The following is an 18380-nucleotide window of genomic DNA, read 5'->3' as shown; positions in this document are numbered from 1 at the left end:
AGGTGGGACAGGTCTGATCTGTCTGGATTCTCTGGAAGATTTTGGTTGTTGATTGTGAAAGTGAGAACTATACAAGAGTTGGTGTTGTTATTTAACAATCCTCAGGCCCAGCCATGACGATATTTGACCCCACACCTTTGAGAAGTCAGTGGGACAACCACCCACCCCCGCCCCCCTCAAGATGACTCACCCCCTCCCCCGCCTCCACTTGGGGGCGGTACCTCCCTCATCAGCAATCGGCATCACCCAGTCTCAAAACAACACGCCAGACAGAAGTTAAAAAGTTCAGGTATTCCTCCACATGCCATTAGTGCTAAAGGTTAGGCCTGATCTATTGTGAGTGTGCTGAAAGCACGCCGATGGAGGCAGATATCGGGTTCCCAGCTCACACAATGGCTGCCGCGTGCTTTGTTTGCCCAGCGGGAGGGCCGCGAGCAGCACACCGAGGACACCGGCCGAACCACCGCCTTGGGAGGGTCCACCTCGTGGGAACAAAGATCACGGAGTCTGATCTTTAGCTCATAATGGTCTGGGAAAACCACGCTGTCTCGGTAATGATTTCTGATTAGCTTAGCTGTACTAAAAAATTGCAATCGGTTACGCTAAGCTGTTTGAATTAAAAGTTGTCGTAAGAGTGGCTGAAGCCACGCTACGATCGATCCGATATACAATCGTTATAATCCATGACAGGCTCAGATTTTGATACAAAACATTCAAACGTAGATGCTGTTTGTGCCTTTACAATTTTGAATTGTAGAAAGCATCATCACAAACTGTTATAAACAAAACAAACGAAGTTCGCACAGTTAGGCACGCGTGCAGACGCTCTGTTTAAAATGACACAAAAGCCCCTGAAACACAGGACGATTGCAACCAAACCAGTGCAGCGATCGCCTTCAAACTGGACCGACTTACCACTTTAAGATCTAAAACTCCATCTTTCGCTTCTTGGAGGAGGGTGACGAACTTTGTAGTGAGAAGACCGAGGCTTTTTTCGTGCCTACTTGGTCCTGCTGGGGACGCGTCCGCCATATTCATCTTGAACTTCCCGGATGTGGAACGTTGGGCGCGAAGCAGCATGGGATATCTGGTCTGCAGTCCTGCATGTTTTATGACATCCGCTAGAGGTCACTCGTGCACGGTCCTTCTCGTATTACAAGTGCATGCATTTTTTACCGCTAGTCGGCGCTGCTACTCCACCAGCTACCTTTCAGAAAGTGCGTCAAATCACATCACGACTATTTGTTGTCAATGTTGAGCTGTGTTCATGATTACAAAAGAAATACAGTACAGCAGTGAGGGGGGAAAGGTTGAATCCTATTCATCTAGACAAGGCAGTCCCAATACAAGTACCTCCGACTTCACTAAATTTTGTAGATGAAAAAAAAAAATTCTAAAACTTCTGTTATCGTCTACAAGTGACGATCGAATTCCAAACCCCACGTTTTCAGACAGAAAGTTGTCTGAAAGTTAATCACAGTACGTCATCTTTGCCTGGCGATAAAGGATAGGCGTGGTTCTGCTCTAATTTAGCGGCTCCGCCCTTCCTCTTCACACATTCCCTTGTCTCATTCTGATGCTTATCAACCTCATTATCAACCACTTTTCTGCTTTCATAAATTTCATTATAAATCTTTGCTACCCATTGTAAAGGGTAATTTCTGTCGTGCTGAGCAATAAATTGTATTAACATAGCCCGACCCTACTCCACGACAGGTACATTTTGTACAGACATCAAAATCCGATACCTTTCACGCGCGAGTCACGACACTGACATGATTGCAGCATTTGTTCCTTCACACGTAGATCGGATGCGGTTGCAAGTTAACGTGACAGAAGTCGTTGCGATACCGTGTCAACAGGGTTAAACAAAAACACAACCCTGCACAGTACAGGTCACATGAGCCGCTCGCTATATAAGTGTTTCCGCGGCAGCCAGGCCACTTTATGACACCTGTTTGTCCGAGAGGACAGGGTGCGCCGCCAACGACGAGCTATCTGACCGGTGCATCTCTTGTCCCCGGTGCCCCAAACCTTCGTCGCGTTGGAAACGGTACACAATTCCTGAGGATCTTATTTCCCCAGGGGCACTCTCCTGAAAGGAGAGCCATTGTCCCCGTGCGGTAATTTACTCTGGGGGCGCTGAGACCGTGCCGAACATTTCTCTGTACGTCAGTGGGCCGGGAGCCACACGGTGTCCGCGGAAGGCCGGGGTCGATAGACACTGCTGACTCGCGGATCTCTGTACAGTACATTGACTTCCCCGTGTGGCACGCCGTCTGTGTGTACGGTTTGGAGGGCAACATTTCTATATTCTAGGATTTCACAGGAGATATACCAGGAATGGGCGACGACAGGGAAGCCGGGTAAGTGGGCGTTAGTCTGCCGTAGGTGACATGGCGATCGTCCCGCGGGTTAGCGTAGCCATACCAGCTCCTTACCAACAACAAATTACGTTCCATCGCTAATGAGATTTACGCTTGTAAATACGAGAAAGCCATGTTATGTATACATGTGGTGTATCTCACAGCTTTTGTAATCGTCTGACTTTATAGATGTTTATGCAGCAATCTATATAAGCTACCGGTGCGTTCATTGCGGTCTAACCGTGTGGTCTAAACATGGGCACCTAATGCCCTGTTGTAAAATCACTGCAGTGGCTGTAAGAAGAGGCGGATTACGGATCCGGAAACCTAATAACACTGCTAAAGCCAGTAGTATGTATACATATATGTAACACTCTGGCCAAATATATATCCGCTTAGTAACCGGCTCTTCCTCTGCAATCAGACTATGACATCATCTAATGATCTATTTTGATGTCTATGCCTGGAGCACAATTTTGTTTTCATGACTTCAATGATAGAGAGCGTAGTCTTTAAACAGGTAGAAGAGTACATGATAATTGCGCTGACTTTGGGAGTTACAAAATATCATGGTTTAAGTTCTGATTATGAAAAGAAAAAGAAAAATGTCAGTGTCGTCACTACGACTCGAACACACTGATCCCAAACCGCAGGGCTTTGAGGTTCAGTCAAGGATAAAACGACCGCATCACCTAACAGGTGTTGCAATAGCAGCGCCTAATATTGTGTAAATAGTTTCCTAGTAACCGAAATAAGAGATAAAGACGAGGATAAAAGATAAATGACATAGACTCTCCGTCGTCTCGGAGTTATCCTCACATCAAAACCGGAATAAAATTTTCCGATAAATCATCAAAGTTATCCTTGTCTGTCATGACCCAGCGAACCACATCGTGTTCTGACATGTCACAGGGTAATATTATCCGCAGGTTTCAGGGCTGGGCTGTTTTGTCTACCGACGAACATTCCCTAAAACAACTCGCGAGGCCGGGGCTGCGGTGTTCATGCACCTGCCGACTTGGAATGTTGCGGGGCTCGGCTCCGAGTTTTCATCAGATCACAGCTAGCTGTGATTTTTAGAATAGCAGAAGACAAGTCACGACTAACGCTAGCTCGTTTTCAACGACTACACGAATCCATACCCTGTACGTCACTTATTGTAAATTCTTTTCTTCAATTTATGACTTGGGCTGGTTAGAGTTGCTTCCTGGCGACCTCGAACAGTCCATAAAATCGTTCTTTCAGCGGCGTCTTCCGTGGCTGGAGTGGCGGACTGAAGTGCGATATTGTCTCGGCAACTGAGTACCAGTTCAAGACAAGTGTGAACTGTGAAGAATCTTCCAGCTCCTTCCTTCTGTAGCTGGTTAGCCTCAAAAACATAAGGTAAATTCTGCAACGCGGCAAACCGTTTGACGGAGTCGGGTCGATCATGAAGCCGGTACGGGTTCAATGACCTGTAGCTGGCCAAGGCGAAGTACGCGACGGGCAACCGTTAAGAGGCCTTAAGACTGTAAACTTGTTACATAAACTTGTAACTGGATCTCACTTAGTTGACACAAAACTTTTTTTTATACAACAGATCAAAAGATAACTTGTTGATGTTTTGCAGTAGACAGCAGTCCGTCATGGGAACTGACTGAGCAGCAAAACCGTGACACGAACTTTTGTGGGGCATCAGGCCCACTACGGAAATGTCTAACAACCTCTATAATCGTGTAAAGAATAGCCGTGTGTTAGACAAGGTCGGGATTAAAATCCAGGCTGTACTCATACACGACACACGTTTAGCACGTTTGTACAAAGCCGCGGTACAAAAACACACCTGTGGTGTCGACCATACACCTTAAGACTGTTTGGTAAACTAGTCACGCCAAGGAGAACAATGGCACGCCTGATTCCAAGTCTGATTTTCTGGTGCTTTGCCCATTACCAGACGAATTGTCTCTCCCTAGAAACAGGCGATGTCGTTTGTAACCAGGCCGACAAGACACTGTTACGGGTTCCCAAATAGCAACAGTTGTAATTGAGTTAGTTTGGGGACAATATTGGAGAAAATCACTTTACTTGCGCTCAGTCAGTCGCATGACACAGGGCCCTGGCATGACAGTACCTTTAAAAGAAGTTTGACGTTATGACCCGTACAATAGCACTCCTTGCGGTTGAAGTGATCAGTGCAACGTATCAGAGATCAGCGGAAAGATGCGCAGATCTGAAAAAAAGTGTCAGCTTTATAATATGATTTTGAACGGTCTATTTACTATGCATAAGTCCAATCTCATTGACGACACACGGCTAGCGGCTACGGACGAACCATTGGCTAATTCGTCCATAATTGGTATAATTTCCAGCAATCTGCGTTCACGCTTTTGTTTTAATAGTTAATACCTATATTGTGCCAAAGCAAGAAGGTATTGGCATAACTATCACTATAGTGATATAATATCATAACTTCTTATGATGTTTGGGTCGTACAGCGCCAAAAGCCATTGCATTCAATGGGTACCAGCATGCAGCAAGGATCGAGGTTGTGCTGCGGACCTTGGTACCAGTAGCAGCAGTCAACAGGAAGGAACATCTGTTTCTCATAAAACAGCATTCGGTTCGCAAACGACCTCTTGCCCCTCCTCACTGTAGTACCTCACTGTGGCTTTGCTGTCAAACTGGACTTTCCTGGTATTTTTGGCCTTTCGGGGCTGCCTCTCCACGGGGGAGATTTTGGACCACAACCTGACAAATGAAAATACGAGTTACCCACCGCACCAAGGAGTCAAGGGTACGGAATCAAAGGGTTTCTAGGAGATGGCAAGACGGGGCTAAGAAGCCACGCCGACTTCGGCAGGGGCCCTCCCGGCTTCCTTTCTCAGTCGGCTGTCTGGAGGTGAAGGTCAGGCTGATTTATCGGACAGCGAGGAGAGTTACGATTTTCGTGCCTTCTTTCATCTATTTGTGGGAAAGGACGTGTCCCCATGGCGCCCTTTAATACCAAGGACACAGGAGGACCGCCACCGTTTTGTCCCGACTGAGCCCACCAGTTCGCAACAAGTCTGTAACGTTATTTTTCGTCAGCTTTCATCGCCGGTTCTGCAGTTGTGGGAACGCCGGTGCCGAACAGTGGCGGAACTCCTTTCATTTGGAAAGTTTGTGTGGCTGAGAAAGGACGGAGGCTGATGAGCAATGACCCTTCCGCCCGAGAAAATGTCGAGGGTTGTGAGTGGGTGCCATCGTGAGTCGGTGCGAGTAACGTTACTTGTGCTTTACGCCATTGTCAAGATCTTTGTAAAAGCTACAAAAAGATACCGTTGAGTCATATCTAAATTCAATGACATCCAACAAAATGAGCAACGCCATAGATTTTTTTGGCCATAGATCTAATTGAATATTTTTATTCATTAGTGATCATTAATGATGAAGGAAACTAGACCACCCAACGTCAAGGTCGATATCATGCCCATAACTGACTCCGAGGTGGTTCAATAATCCATTCATTACTTTATGTCTGAATTATAAAAACTTTTTTTTACCATTTCCGATCCAAATTCAAACATTTTTTGTATGCTGCCACCCCTTCATTCCAAAGTCAGCTCGCCTAATCACACTTCTGACACCCGGAAGTGACGTACCGCTGTATCTAAGTTACGACCACAGCTCCCGCAGCCAGGAACCAGAGTGCCAGAGATCAGCAACACGTTGAGCGCGCAAATACAACCGCTTAAACCCCACTTTCTCTCCTCTTCACTCCTACAGCAACCATGTCGGACCAAGGGTAAGTCTGTGTCCTGTCAGGAAGGTTGTTGTGTTGCGTTTCAAGTAGGCTGTACCCCCAAAACTGACAGTATCTGTGTTTTTTGTCGTCTGCAGGGTGAAGGTGGCTGTCCGATGTCGTCCCTTCAACCAAAGGTGAGTCCGTTCTCCGCGCTTCCTGGTTTCTCTCGTCGTACCTGGCGGGTGTTACCGACATTCATTCACATTCCTCCGTTGGTATCCAGTTCTTTTGAGTTTCGTGGTGCGTTTCTAGGGAATGTTTTTAACGTTTTATGGTGTCTGTTGTCTGTAGGGAGAAGGACAGAGGTGCCAAGTTGATTATTGACATGAACGGGGCGATGACAACCATCCAAAACCCCGAAACACCGAGTAAGTGTCCCGCGGGACAGGTACCCGCACAAGTTTGTCTCAAAAACCACAGTTTTCTTATCGTTTTCAGAGGCCCCTGTGGTAAGACCAAGCGGTGAGGTTATTAGTTCAAGAGGTTTTAAGTTGACTTGAGTTGTACAGGTGTACAGGATATCTCCACTAGACACGGTAATCAAATGGCACCGCCCTTGTTTTCACGATGTTTAATTCAAGGGTCCTTGAACGTTTCTTCCCCACAGCATGCGTAACTACACTTCATTGTGGCAAAGCATGTTTACTGTTGTTCACAAGTGACAAAAATAACACCAAAAACTTGATTCTCTCCAGTTTGCATATAATCCAAGTTTTCTTACAAAAATTATTCACCCAAAAGGCTTCTTTCTTGTAACAAGGATGACTTGAGCAATCAAACTCATCACAGCTATTTCCATCTCTCTTTGGCTGGATCTGTTTGGACTGTTTGAGTAGCCTAGTTTGCTTCCTATTTATCATTTTTATGTCCTTCCGGCCACATACCATCCTGGTGGCCACAGCCACCACATAAAAGTATTTGGCCAGAGACACTTTGTTTTAGTAGCTGCTCATCGCATAAAACGAAAGGATGATTTTTATGCTCCAAGTTATCTTCTGTATGTAATGTTAACAGAATGTACCATTCTTCAAATATTTATTTCATATTATATTAGTATTTTAGTAATTTACTTAATGTTTAGCTTTGTTGTTACTCAATGCCTTTTATGTCCAAAAAGCACTTGAAACCAAAAGATGAATAGATAGCTCTGACCTCCACTGCAATCATCCCTAATAAACGATCAGAGCCCATGGAAACATGTTGCAAGGGAGCGTAGTGCTTCCACCGTCTTTGTGTGCACTGCACATGCTTCAATGAATCTATTGAACACTCTTTAAAGAAACTGGAGAGATCTTAAAAATGCTGAAGAATGCCAGCAGACAGTTCTGAACAACAGTCTGAAAAAGTTTTTTTTCTTCTTTCTTTCACTGTCACTTGTTTTGCACGTACCAGACATGCTTTAAACATTTCTATAAAAGAGAGGAAAATGGAGTGTGTTCTTGGCACTGCAAATGGCTTTGAATTTGTTATTAGAGGATGAATTTCCTTTTCAAATGGTTACTGCCATTATCACATCTTCGTTATTGTTTTCCTGCTTCACTGCCTCTCTGAACTGTAGTAGTGTCACATTTCCATTTCTTTGTTTCAGTGCCAAGCTAGGATGTAATTGTAAACATTAACAGTTTTGAATTGCAATGAGCCAAATGTTCTTCCATTGTTCTAATCTAATCACTTTTCTTTTGCATGTGTCTTGCACCAACAGATGAAGAACCCAAAAAGGTATATGTCAGTTCCTTTGAAGTTTTATTGAGCACAAGAAAATTGACCTTAAACTTGTGCAACACTGTAATTGAATTCAGTCGTTTGTTGATTGTACTTTGCCTCCGTAGTCGGGCCTACTTGTACAGGCTTAGATATTGATCTTTGTCACTGTTGTAGAATTTAACTTGAACTTCAAAGACATTTTGAATGAAAAGGCAATCTGTCAAGTGCTGTACATTTAGAGTGTAGAATACTGTGCCAAACTTTCCTTGAGAAAGAGTCTAACCTCCTTGGTCCTTTTATAAAGTGCGGGGGTGGGGGTTTAACAATTAGGAAAACCTTTAGAAGGAATGAAGAACTGCAATACGGAAGGAAGAAGTCGGAAACATATTCCTGGCGTCTTTTAAGATGTAATTTGAAGTAAATGTGATTTTATAACATAGGCCTATGTAGTTGTTAAGGAAATAACAATTGAACTTAAATTTGTCCTTCAAGTAAATGTGTCCAGGGTCGTTGTTACTTTTAACTGGTATTGTATCATCATTGGCGTGGGCACTGGAAGGAATTTTGCCTGGAAAATGCGATTTGTACTTAGCCCAGTTTTGGAGCATTGGTGACTCAGATATGAATCATTATGTAAAAAAGTGCTACTATACTGGTGTTTGACGATTGCTTTTTGAACTGGAATGACTTTGCAGCTTACAACAATGAAGCTTCCCAGGAAATGCGCTCACTTGAGCAGGAAATTGAAATTTCATCGGGTAGCACCTGATGGGTAGTGGTGTTACCTTTCATGTAGCGTTCTCTAGGTCAGTGCCCTTAACATAAATCACTGGTTGGATTTCACCTGTACAGTTTTACCTGGGGGCACTTAACAAGAAACAGTGTTACACTGACGTAATTACTGAAGATTAAAGGCAACAAATCAGGATCATTGCGATGGTCAAACAATAATATAATCTGGAATTTTCTGGCATTTGATTTATAGAATATAGACAACTGCCTTATTGTTGTACACCACACTAGTATACACAAAGTACGACTGTATATGATTTCCAAATTTGTTAGCTGATAAGCCAAGGCAAATAATTCAAGTGGTAGTCGTGACTGTACAGTTAATGTCATTATGTCTGATGTAATTGTAAGAGAGTAGCATACCAGTACCCAATGTTTCATTCATTTGGAAGAGAACTGAAATTACACATAATTAGCATATGCAAAAGTTTGTAAGGACATTCTAAGAGGCAAGTCTTCCAAGTTCTATTGAGAACTCTGTTGGCCTGTTCAACAACAATGTTTCTCTCATAGGAAGAATGTTTTCCAGAAAGCAGGTCACTCTTCTCATTACATAAGAATGAGTGCAGCAAAACCTGCTTGTAAATGGAGTACAGTATCCTAGGAGACCAGAGAAATTTACGAGCAGTAAAACATTACTTGCCCCAAATTCCGTCCCCTGTAAACGGAATCTCATGTCTATGCATGGTTTGGGAGAAGGTCAGGGACGACACTGACCAGAGACAAGACTTGTTAAACTGACAATCTTTGAAGAATAACTGGGAGAGGATTTTCATGTGTGAGGGTTTGGTGTGTTGGGTGAGCGGTGCCACCCACCTGTTGAGATGACAATTGCTGACCCCACCCCTGTTTGCCTCACCTGTTGTATATCTTTGTTATGGAAACAGCGCTGAAGCTAAGTGGCAGGAACCTGAAAATCTGCTTAGACTGTCCACGCACTGGTTGTTCTACATAATCAGTGGCTGTGAAATAAACTCTGCTCTGACGATGTAGATTTACACAACTTTTTAGATTAGTATACATGACCAGGAAATTGTGGTAAAACAGCAGGAAAATGTACCTAGTTGCTAATATTTGAACAATGCAGAACTTTCATTCAAAGTTGTCTGTTTTTATATGTTTTGATCAAAAACATCTGTGATCAATAATTATGAGTGCAATCTAATTCCATTCACCTGCTCAATCGAAATCACAATCATGGCTTTGGAAGGACAAAAAATGTCTTTCACTCTGGTTATCAGTTGAAAGTGAGTGAAAGGTGACAACAATGTCTGAAGTGTAGACAGAAGAAATGCTCTTTCATCATTCAAGTAAATTACACCAGACATTTTGTCTACAGTATTTCTGTTTGTTGTAGAAACATCCTGGCCAGTTGAATACGCCATGGAACCCCCATAACTACTGAACAGTAACCCTTCCTCAGACATTTTAATTGGCACCACCAAACAGGGGTGAGGTCCAAATGGTGGAACAAAAGCCCCAGCGTCATCTTACAACTTAGTGGCATTCTCCTTAGCCATGTTTTCTTTTGTTGTTAGGAACGCGGTCCCTGTGTAAAGTGTTATGCAAATAGCAAAGGTCCTTTTTGACAGCCTACATTGACATCGGATTTTATTATATGTCCTCTACAAAATCAATTTTGGTGTCTCCAACAAGAAAACATTTAGAATTTTAATTTCGTCAACCTCAAACCAAGTTGTAAGAAGTGTGGCTGGTAAAAAGTAACAGAAAGGAAGTTCGTGACAATTCAGAACACACATGCATAGAGAACCCAACAAATTGGCAGGTTGTCAGATTGTACATATAGACTAGAATTTCTTTGCTATATATATATTTCGTGGGTTTTTTTTTAAAGTTTAGGAACATGCAATCATTATTATGCAATCCTAACAATACAGAATACAAATGATACTAAGTATCTTTAACTCAGTTTTTGGTATCTATTAAATTTTACAAGACTACATTGGTGCAATTGTGTTGTAATGTAATGTACAACATATATGTATATTAAGTATTAACATATTTTTTTCTGTCCCTTTTCAGTTCACATTTGACTTCTCATATTGGTAAGTACATATTGCCATAACCTATTTAATTATGAGTTATAAAATTGTAGAAAAAATTATATTCCTTAAGAACATACTATGCTACTGACTTTTTATAATGTTACCAGAACTGTAATACATAATATACTTGTTGCTTTCCAGAATACAATAGACAGAAGTAGGTTAGACTGTGGCCAGGCCTTTGTAATTTTCACCCAGTTATGTCAGACATATAATAGTGATAAGTTTTTTTGCATGACTTACCCTTCCAAACCTATAGAATTATACGTCATTTGAGCTCATAAAATATTTACATCGTTTTTTTCTGGTATTGTATCAAGCGTAATGGGGTCATGCCATACAGTCATGTCAAAATGACAAAAGACCTCCTTTTCTTGAGCCCAAGAATGGCAGGGAAAAATTGTTTGGAGATTGTCAAAACACTAATTGAATTCATTTCAAAGAAATAACAATTTAGGGAGCACTTTTTGTTGCACATGTCAATCACAAATATTTGACAATGGCAATGTTTGCTTTGTGAATATTCTTGCTGTCATAAGTGAAATTTAGAGCCGGCAAATCTAGAAATGTTTATTCATGCCATATTTTGGGGGTAAAGTACAGTACAGATAATGATTTTTATTGCATTCACATGATATAAGTCGATATTATCAGTTATGAGAACCACCTGATTCAATATTATCACCTAGGCCATCAGGTATAAAGTCTTATAAGTTGTCAATACATCAATACATACATTGTAGGGACAGAAGTTTACCCTTTGAATCTCATTCTGGTGGCATATAACGCGCGTTAATCTCATTAAGATACTTAATTCCACATGGATGATGACGTATTATGTTAAAGATAAGACATTTTAGATGGTTGATCACTAGGAGTCTACCTAGCAACAATAACATGACTATCTTGATCACCAATGTTGGTAAGGAAACATAAAAGAAGGGAGTTTAAATCACCATAGTTTTAGCATACAAGATCGTAATCTATGCACAGAAGTTGGAGACATTCTATTACTATCAAGTTATTTTCTCATTTCTATCTGACAAGCAAATTGATTACAGATTTTTTATGCAACTCATTACTTTGAGCTAAGTTCTGAGACAAGGGCTGAACTGTTTGCTGCTTATCTCTACACAATTACTGGTTATAGACTGTAAAGATCAATATTATTGCTCCCTGATTCTTCAGTTTATGTTGTCTGAACTGAGTATTTGGTACATACATACATACAGATTGTCGGAAACTCTGTGGTATATTTGACATACAGAATGTAATTGTCTGGTCCAGTGCAGGAAAGTAGAAATAGCTTCCATGATTTTCCTCTTTTGAGAATGTTGATATACAGTCATAATGTAATACAAATTTGACATGGAGAATGTGAGTACCGTAATTTGTAGAAGCACTTTGACATTGCGTTCAACCCAATTGCAATAAGAAAACCAGCAGTCTAAAGATACTATCTAAGATATCTTGAAAACAATATAACGTGTTCCATGTAATTACATGTACATGTTGTCTCATTGGGTTACCTAGCCTGGAGCAAGTTTGAGGTTGCCTACGTGGTTGGATGTTATCGTAGAAATGCTGGGATGTGCACACTGCATGTTCTTTTTACATTGTTAGTTTTAAATCTGATTTGTAAAGGATTCTTAGTGTCACTGAGTACAGTACCATCTAGATTTACACAGTTTATAAGTTCAAAGTCTAAAAATTCAAGACTGACTGACACAGAGAGAGAGTTTTAAAGGCTTTGATAATATTGTTTGTGCTAGAAAGCCACAGAAGTTGTACAAAGTTGAGATCAGTGTGTTTAGGCATCATACTTTTGTGCACCTGTAGTTTGTACCATAACAATGTAGACAGTTCAATAGTGTTTAGTCTACGCCATCCTTTGTATGGCGTGTATAATATATGAATGCAGCATACACAGTTCCACCTGTCCAGTAGAGCTGTGGTCATGAAATTCTGCACAAAAGTTTTAGAGACTGAAATAGAAGCACCCCCGGCCGTTGACCCAAGAAAAAACATTGTGCCCAACTTTTTATACAAATGCACTCCATTATCCTTCCCTATCTGTCCAGAAACAATACTCATAAAACATGTTCTGCTTTTACAGGTCTCATGATGGATACAATGAAAAAGACGATGGGTATCTGGAGGCCCAGCCAGGGTCAAAGTACTCCTCTCAGAGAAGAGTATTTGAGGACCTGGGACAAGGAGTATTGGATAATGCTTTTAAAGGTAAGTCATAAGTCATGGTTGTACTACAAGACTAGAAAAAAAAGCACTCAGAGAGAGCCTGCCTCCTTTGATGTACAATTCTATCCTAGCCTTTACGGGCCTTCCCAAGGGGTTATGGACTAGAATTCAACAAAAATAGGGTCGATAATTGGCCAGGTGAGTGGGTGCCGATAAGGGTAACATTTCCCCTCGGAAATTTCAGCGTGGCCAAATGAACTCTATGGTGGCCAAACTCCCCTGGCAAATTATTCTCCCTGTCTGGTGAAATTTTCCTGTTTTTCAGCCCACGTTGTTAGTTTGGTGAAGACTAGTTCTGTCCAGTCCTGGTTCCAAATGACAACTTTAGTTAGTAACAGGTCAATGCATAAAACCTCCATTTGCTAGCTGACTGAATATGATAGCCTACCCTACTTAGTTACCTGGGTTTGGTATTTAGCTATATCACATAGTTAAGAACCCTTGATTCAATCTCAGAATCCGGATAGGACCTCAAACACATCACCTTCTCTTCCCCTTGGCCCCTGTGTACTCCTTGATAAAGATTCATGAAAATTTACCCTTGACATTGTGAGCTGGCCAAAATTCCAAGGGCAGCAAACCTGTATTTAGTAACCTCTCAGCTAAAGGTATTCAACAGTTTGCTTTCTGTGAAGAGGAAGTGAAGGCTTCCGTATGATTCCGTGATGGTTTGCTGGGGATTTCATGGTAACTCCACTTCCTTTTAACTGTGTGTCATAATGCATGTACTCAGCACAACATCATCAGTCATAGTGATCTTCATTTCAGTCATACTGGTCAGAAAGTGAAAAACCTTTTGTAAGGTGGTTTTGAAGACTCTATGTAGCTGGGACATATGCGGTGCTATGGAGATTTGATAGCGGTGAAATTCTAAAAGGTAAATCTATTATCATAGCAGTAAATGTTTTTCAATGGTAATGAAGATTTCAATCTTTTTGGAACCTGCTGTTATGTTGCTGTTGCTATTATGTAACAGCAAATTTTTCATACTGAATGCCTTTTCTCCTTGCAACATTTACTGAAGATGTCTCAGTGCATTTGATCATTTGTCAAATGACTATAATACTTATACTGTACACGTACCATCAATCTACAAAGTAGTACTGACATCGTAACACTTACAATTCTGTTAAACTTGATGTCTAAGAAAAAGAGGTCTGAATGCATTTTTCAAAAGTAAGATATGTATCTAATCATAGCTGAGCTATATATTTAGTACAAGAGCAAGTTATAATAATTATAGACTATGACTTTGTAATGGCAAAGGAGAGGAGACTAGTTAACAGTGTTAAGCATCAAGTGAATCATATACATTTTCTAGTTTCCACAAGTATGAAATGCCATCAGACTTCAGAGTAAACATTTCCATGGGAGGTTAACATATATAACAGTATATCATGACATTCCTAGACCCTTAATGACTGGTAGTCAGTGCCTGGATTCTGTAGATAGGGTGCAAGTGCATTTTTGCCTGGATTTAAACATAGACCCATAGGTGATAGTGTTCTCTGCCAGCAGCATTTCAACTCCCCAGCACTTTGAACACCAGAGAAAATCACCCCACCCCCGCACACTTTGATGTGAAATATGAGGACAGAAGTTCGTGAGTGCAGGACAAAAGCAGTCTATGTAGCAAATGCAGGTTGTGTCGTGATGCTGCAGCAACCTTTGTGTGGCTAGTTAGGCTCCTACAAAATTATTCAACTGTTAGTATGCCAGCATACCTAAATATGCCTTATAACCTTTGAAATAGAATAGTTATATTATTATGCTAAGTCCTTCTTTCCATAATCATAATTGCATTAACAGGGACCTAAGGCAAAGATATTCGTGGAAATGGAAATATAAACCATTTGTACTTTGATCATTGCAAGGACAAGACTTGCACAAGAAAATCGATGGGAACAAAAATGAAATGACATGAGGAAGTGTGCTTGTGCAGAAAGTTGTTGATGTGGGTAATTGCTGTCAAGAATCATCACCTATCAAAGCAAGATGACTTCTTTGATGTTTTGTGGATGAAAATAACAATGGTTTATTTCTACAAATTAGAACACTTGAGAATTACCAAGCTATTGACAATCCAGCTGATACCCTTTACAGAAATAGAATGTTGCCTGATCTTATTTTTAGTAGACACCTGAGCTGGGTGTGAACACTTTCTTTTGTAATGGGTTTTAGATCTAGCGGTTTGGAAATACATCGAGATGCTTTGAAACTCCTCTTACCTTGGTTAGAGGAGTGCTGTCACTTAGAGGAGCTGGATGTCTTCAGACGGAACAGCTGTCACCGGATGTTTCGGGCCCTACTCCGTTACACCCTCAGGCTGCCGGGCCCAGCAGTGTTGGCCAAGTCACTGCTCGTCCGCTCCTCCCGGTTTCCAGCTTGTTGTTTCTCTCCTACACCAAAGCCAGCATGACGCCCTTTCTGCTGCTTCGCCCATCTTGCGCACTGCTACCTTCTTGTCTCTTCCTGTTATTCCTACAGCTGACAGCATCTTCCACACCGACTGTGCTGGGAAACCCCTACACCCTACTTCAACTGGGAAAAGCCAAGCCTGCCAACCTTTGTCCCTACACTGCTGCAGCAGGTCTTGGTACTTTGCTCTTTTCCTCTCGTTGGCTTCCTCACAACCTTCCTCCCAGGGAACAGTCAACTCGATCATGACGATCTTCTTCCCGTCTTCAGATGACAGGACAGCATCAGGACGCAAGTTCGTTTGAACAACCTGGGGGAAGTGCATTCTCCTACCTAAGTCCACCCTCAGCTCCCATGACTTCGCTCTCTGCAAGATGCTGTTATCCCTTCTTCCTGCTGCCGGTTTCACTTCTCCCTCTCTCACGAAGGTCATTGCTAGATCTGGTCTGGGCCTATCCTGGCGCTTCTTCCTCCTCTGCTGCTCAAGAAGTTCTGCTATCACTGCTAACACCTTGTCATGGCGCCATCTGTAGCGCCCTTGGGCGAGGGCAACCTTGCAACCAGAAAGGATGTGGGCCATCGTGCCCCTCTCACCGCACAGTTTGCATGCTGGGTCCTCCCTCAGGTTCCACCTGCATAAGTTAGCCGGAGAGGGAAGAGTGTCATAAACAGACCTGAGCAAGAAGGAGATTCTGAAGGGCTCCAGCTTCCACACATCGGCCCAAGTCAGCTTCCTACTAGGTAGGTTCCATCTCGTCCATGCCCCCTGGGACGATAACGCCACTGCCTTGGCTCTGCGCCCCTCCTCCTCCAGCTGTCTTACTTCAGTCTGAACCATCGCCCTTCTCTCTTTCTTGCTAGCCTTCCCCCACTGTTGGAAATGTGAAGACCCAAGTCCCTGTCTCCCGCTGTTTGTGGCACCAATTATGTCCCTTATCAACAGCATACTCTTGGCTTGTGCGACGAGCTCGTTGGCCTTGAACTTTCTGCCTGCCCTGGTTGTTACTCCTGCCTCCCTGACTTTCTGGTCCTGCGAATCACTGTACAGGAGAACTGTTCTGCACTTGGCAACCTTGTACTCTTCTACCACTGACGACAGGGGAAGCTGTAACTGTCCTGACTTCGTGTACAGGCCTACCGCGGTGAAGCTCGGGGGTATGCCCAACCACTTCCTGAGGTGTTTGTTGACTTTCCTCTCGATCTCAGCTACCCTGGACAACGGTAATTCATACACCGTGAGCAACCACATCAGTCTCGGCAGCAACCCGTGCTGATACAACCAAGCCTTGAACTTCCCCGGAAGACCCGATTTCTCAATCCTTCTCAACCACTCCTCGGTCTGCTGCACGGTGCAATCAACGTTGTGTCTGTCTGTTAGTGAATCGTCAAACCACCTCCCTAAGCACTTGATCGGGTTTCCCACTATGGATGGAATGGGTTCTCCTTGTACTTCTAACTTGAACCTGCTGGTTACCTTCCCCTTCTTGATTATCATACACCTTGACTTCTTCGGCTTGAACCTCATTCTTGCCCACGTTGCCATATAGTCTAGCTCTGCTAACATCCATCTTGCCTCTACATGGGTGACAGTAGTAAGAGTGATGTCATCCATGAACCCCCTTATTGGTGGCTGCCTTGAACCAGAGTTCATCCTGGGGCCCTTTGCTTTGGTAGCTGCCGCATCTATCAGTAGATTCATTCCCATGATGAAGAGAATTGGCGAGATAGTACATCCTGTCACAATCCCCTTCTCCAGGTTCTGCCACTGCGTTGTGAAGTCAGCTGTTCTAAAGCGAAGCTGGATCCCTCCAAAGTAGCTGGTGACCATGCCCTTGACGCTTGCTGGGACATGGTAGTGGTCCAGCGCCACCTGGATAAGGCCGTGAGGGATAGAACCATACGCATTAGCCAGGTCCAGCCATACCACTGTCAAGTCCGACTTGTTTGCTTTGGCTTCTCTTATCACCTGGGTTAGCACACCCGTATGTTCCAGACAACCGGAGAAACCCGGGATTCCTCCCTTCTGCACAGACGTGTCTATGTACTGGTTCTCAGTTATGTAGGTCACAAGTCTTCTAGCCAGAACAGAAAAGTAAATCTTGCATTCAACGCACAGGAGCGAAATTGTGAACTGGTTGATGACGGAGGAGTCTACTTCCTTCGGGATGAAGCACCCCTCTGCTCTCTTCCAGCTTGTTGGAATGACTCCCTTCCCCCATATTCGTCGTAGAAGCCTCCACAATCTGCGCAGGAGCAAAGGGCACTTCTTGTAGACCTTGTAAGGGATCCCGCTGGGGCCAGGAGCTGACCCTGCTCTAGCTTTCCTAACCACATCTTGAACTTCCTTCCACGTTGGTTCACTTGTATCCAGAGGTTTGGTTGGTACTGGCACCGACTTGATTCTCGAATTTTCCTCTAGAGCTTCGTGCCTCAACTCGTCATTGTGTGCCTCTCTCAGAAACTCTTCTACTTCTTCTCTGCCGCTGGCTAGTCTACCTGACTTCGCTTCTCCCAACAATGACTTTGTGAACCGGAACGGATCTCTGACGAACTGGGCTCTCTTGTTTGCTCTCTGCTTTCTCTGCTTCCTGACATTCTCAGCCCTTCTCAATCTACATAACCGCTCTCTCAGTTGGCACGTTAACTGCTTGATACCTTCCTTTTCGCTGGCCGGCCCTGCCTTGTACTTCTTGTTTAGTGCCTTGATTTCTCTCCTTAACTGCCGAATTTCTCTTTCCCTTCTGTTGGGCTGCTTGGTAGTTTGCTGACTCTTCTTCTTCTTTTCCTCCACCCCAAACCGCTCCCTAGCTAGGTTGTACGTTATTGCGGTTAGGGACTCGACTTTACGCTCTACGGCTCCAGCTAGAGATGCTTCTAATACTTGGTTGAGGTCCGCATCTAGATGCTCCCATGCTTTCGTATCGCTCATCTTAGGCCACTTTATCCTGTCTTTAACTGGATGGGCTTGTCTCTCTGCTCTGCTAACTGACTCACGGCTTCTGGGCTGCTGGC

The 18380-nt window shown here is 43.1% G+C and overlaps 2 protein-coding genes across 7 annotated transcripts in view; one reads left to right on the top strand and one right to left on the bottom strand.

Moving 5' to 3' along the window:
* Positions 1 to 1065, bottom strand: part of LOC109473529 (transcription factor E2F5-like) — a 17760-nt gene extending 16695 nt beyond the window's left edge. Inside the window, exon 1 of the mRNA XM_019773410.1 lies at positions 916 to 1065. Coding sequence (XP_019628969.1) covers positions 916 to 1038 — 123 coding nt within the window. The 5' untranslated portion in view covers positions 1039 to 1065. The remainder of the gene's footprint in view (positions 1 to 915) is intronic.
* A 941-nt stretch (positions 1066 to 2006) lies between these two features.
* Positions 2007 to 18380, top strand: part of LOC109473495 (kinesin-like protein KIF28P) — a 39781-nt gene continuing 23407 nt past the window's right edge. For 3 of the 6 annotated variants that reach the window (XM_019773366.1, XM_019773367.1, XM_019773368.1), the window contains exons 1-6: positions 2009 to 2366; positions 6225 to 6263; positions 6421 to 6497; positions 7832 to 7848; positions 10669 to 10691; positions 12808 to 12932. In XM_019773366.1, the coding sequence (XP_019628925.1) occupies positions 2344 to 2366; positions 6225 to 6263; positions 6421 to 6497; positions 7832 to 7848; positions 10669 to 10691; positions 12808 to 12932 (304 nt within the window). In that variant the 5' untranslated portion in view covers positions 2009 to 2343. Of the gene's footprint in view, positions 2367 to 5937; positions 6130 to 6224; positions 6264 to 6420; positions 6498 to 7831; positions 7849 to 10668; positions 10692 to 12807; positions 12933 to 18380 lie in introns of those variants that run through there. The other 3 variants (XM_019773364.1, XM_019773369.1, XM_019773365.1) reach the window with 3 other exon arrangements.

This window comes from Branchiostoma belcheri, unplaced genomic scaffold (assembly GCF_001625305.1).
Source record: "Branchiostoma belcheri isolate BF01 breed outbred unplaced genomic scaffold, Haploidv18h27 scaffold3, whole genome shotgun sequence".
Taxonomy (NCBI): domain Eukaryota; kingdom Metazoa; phylum Chordata; class Leptocardii; order Amphioxiformes; family Branchiostomatidae; genus Branchiostoma; species Branchiostoma belcheri.
Note: the sequence above shows the minus strand (reverse complement) of the source record. Positions and strands in the feature narration are given on the sequence as shown.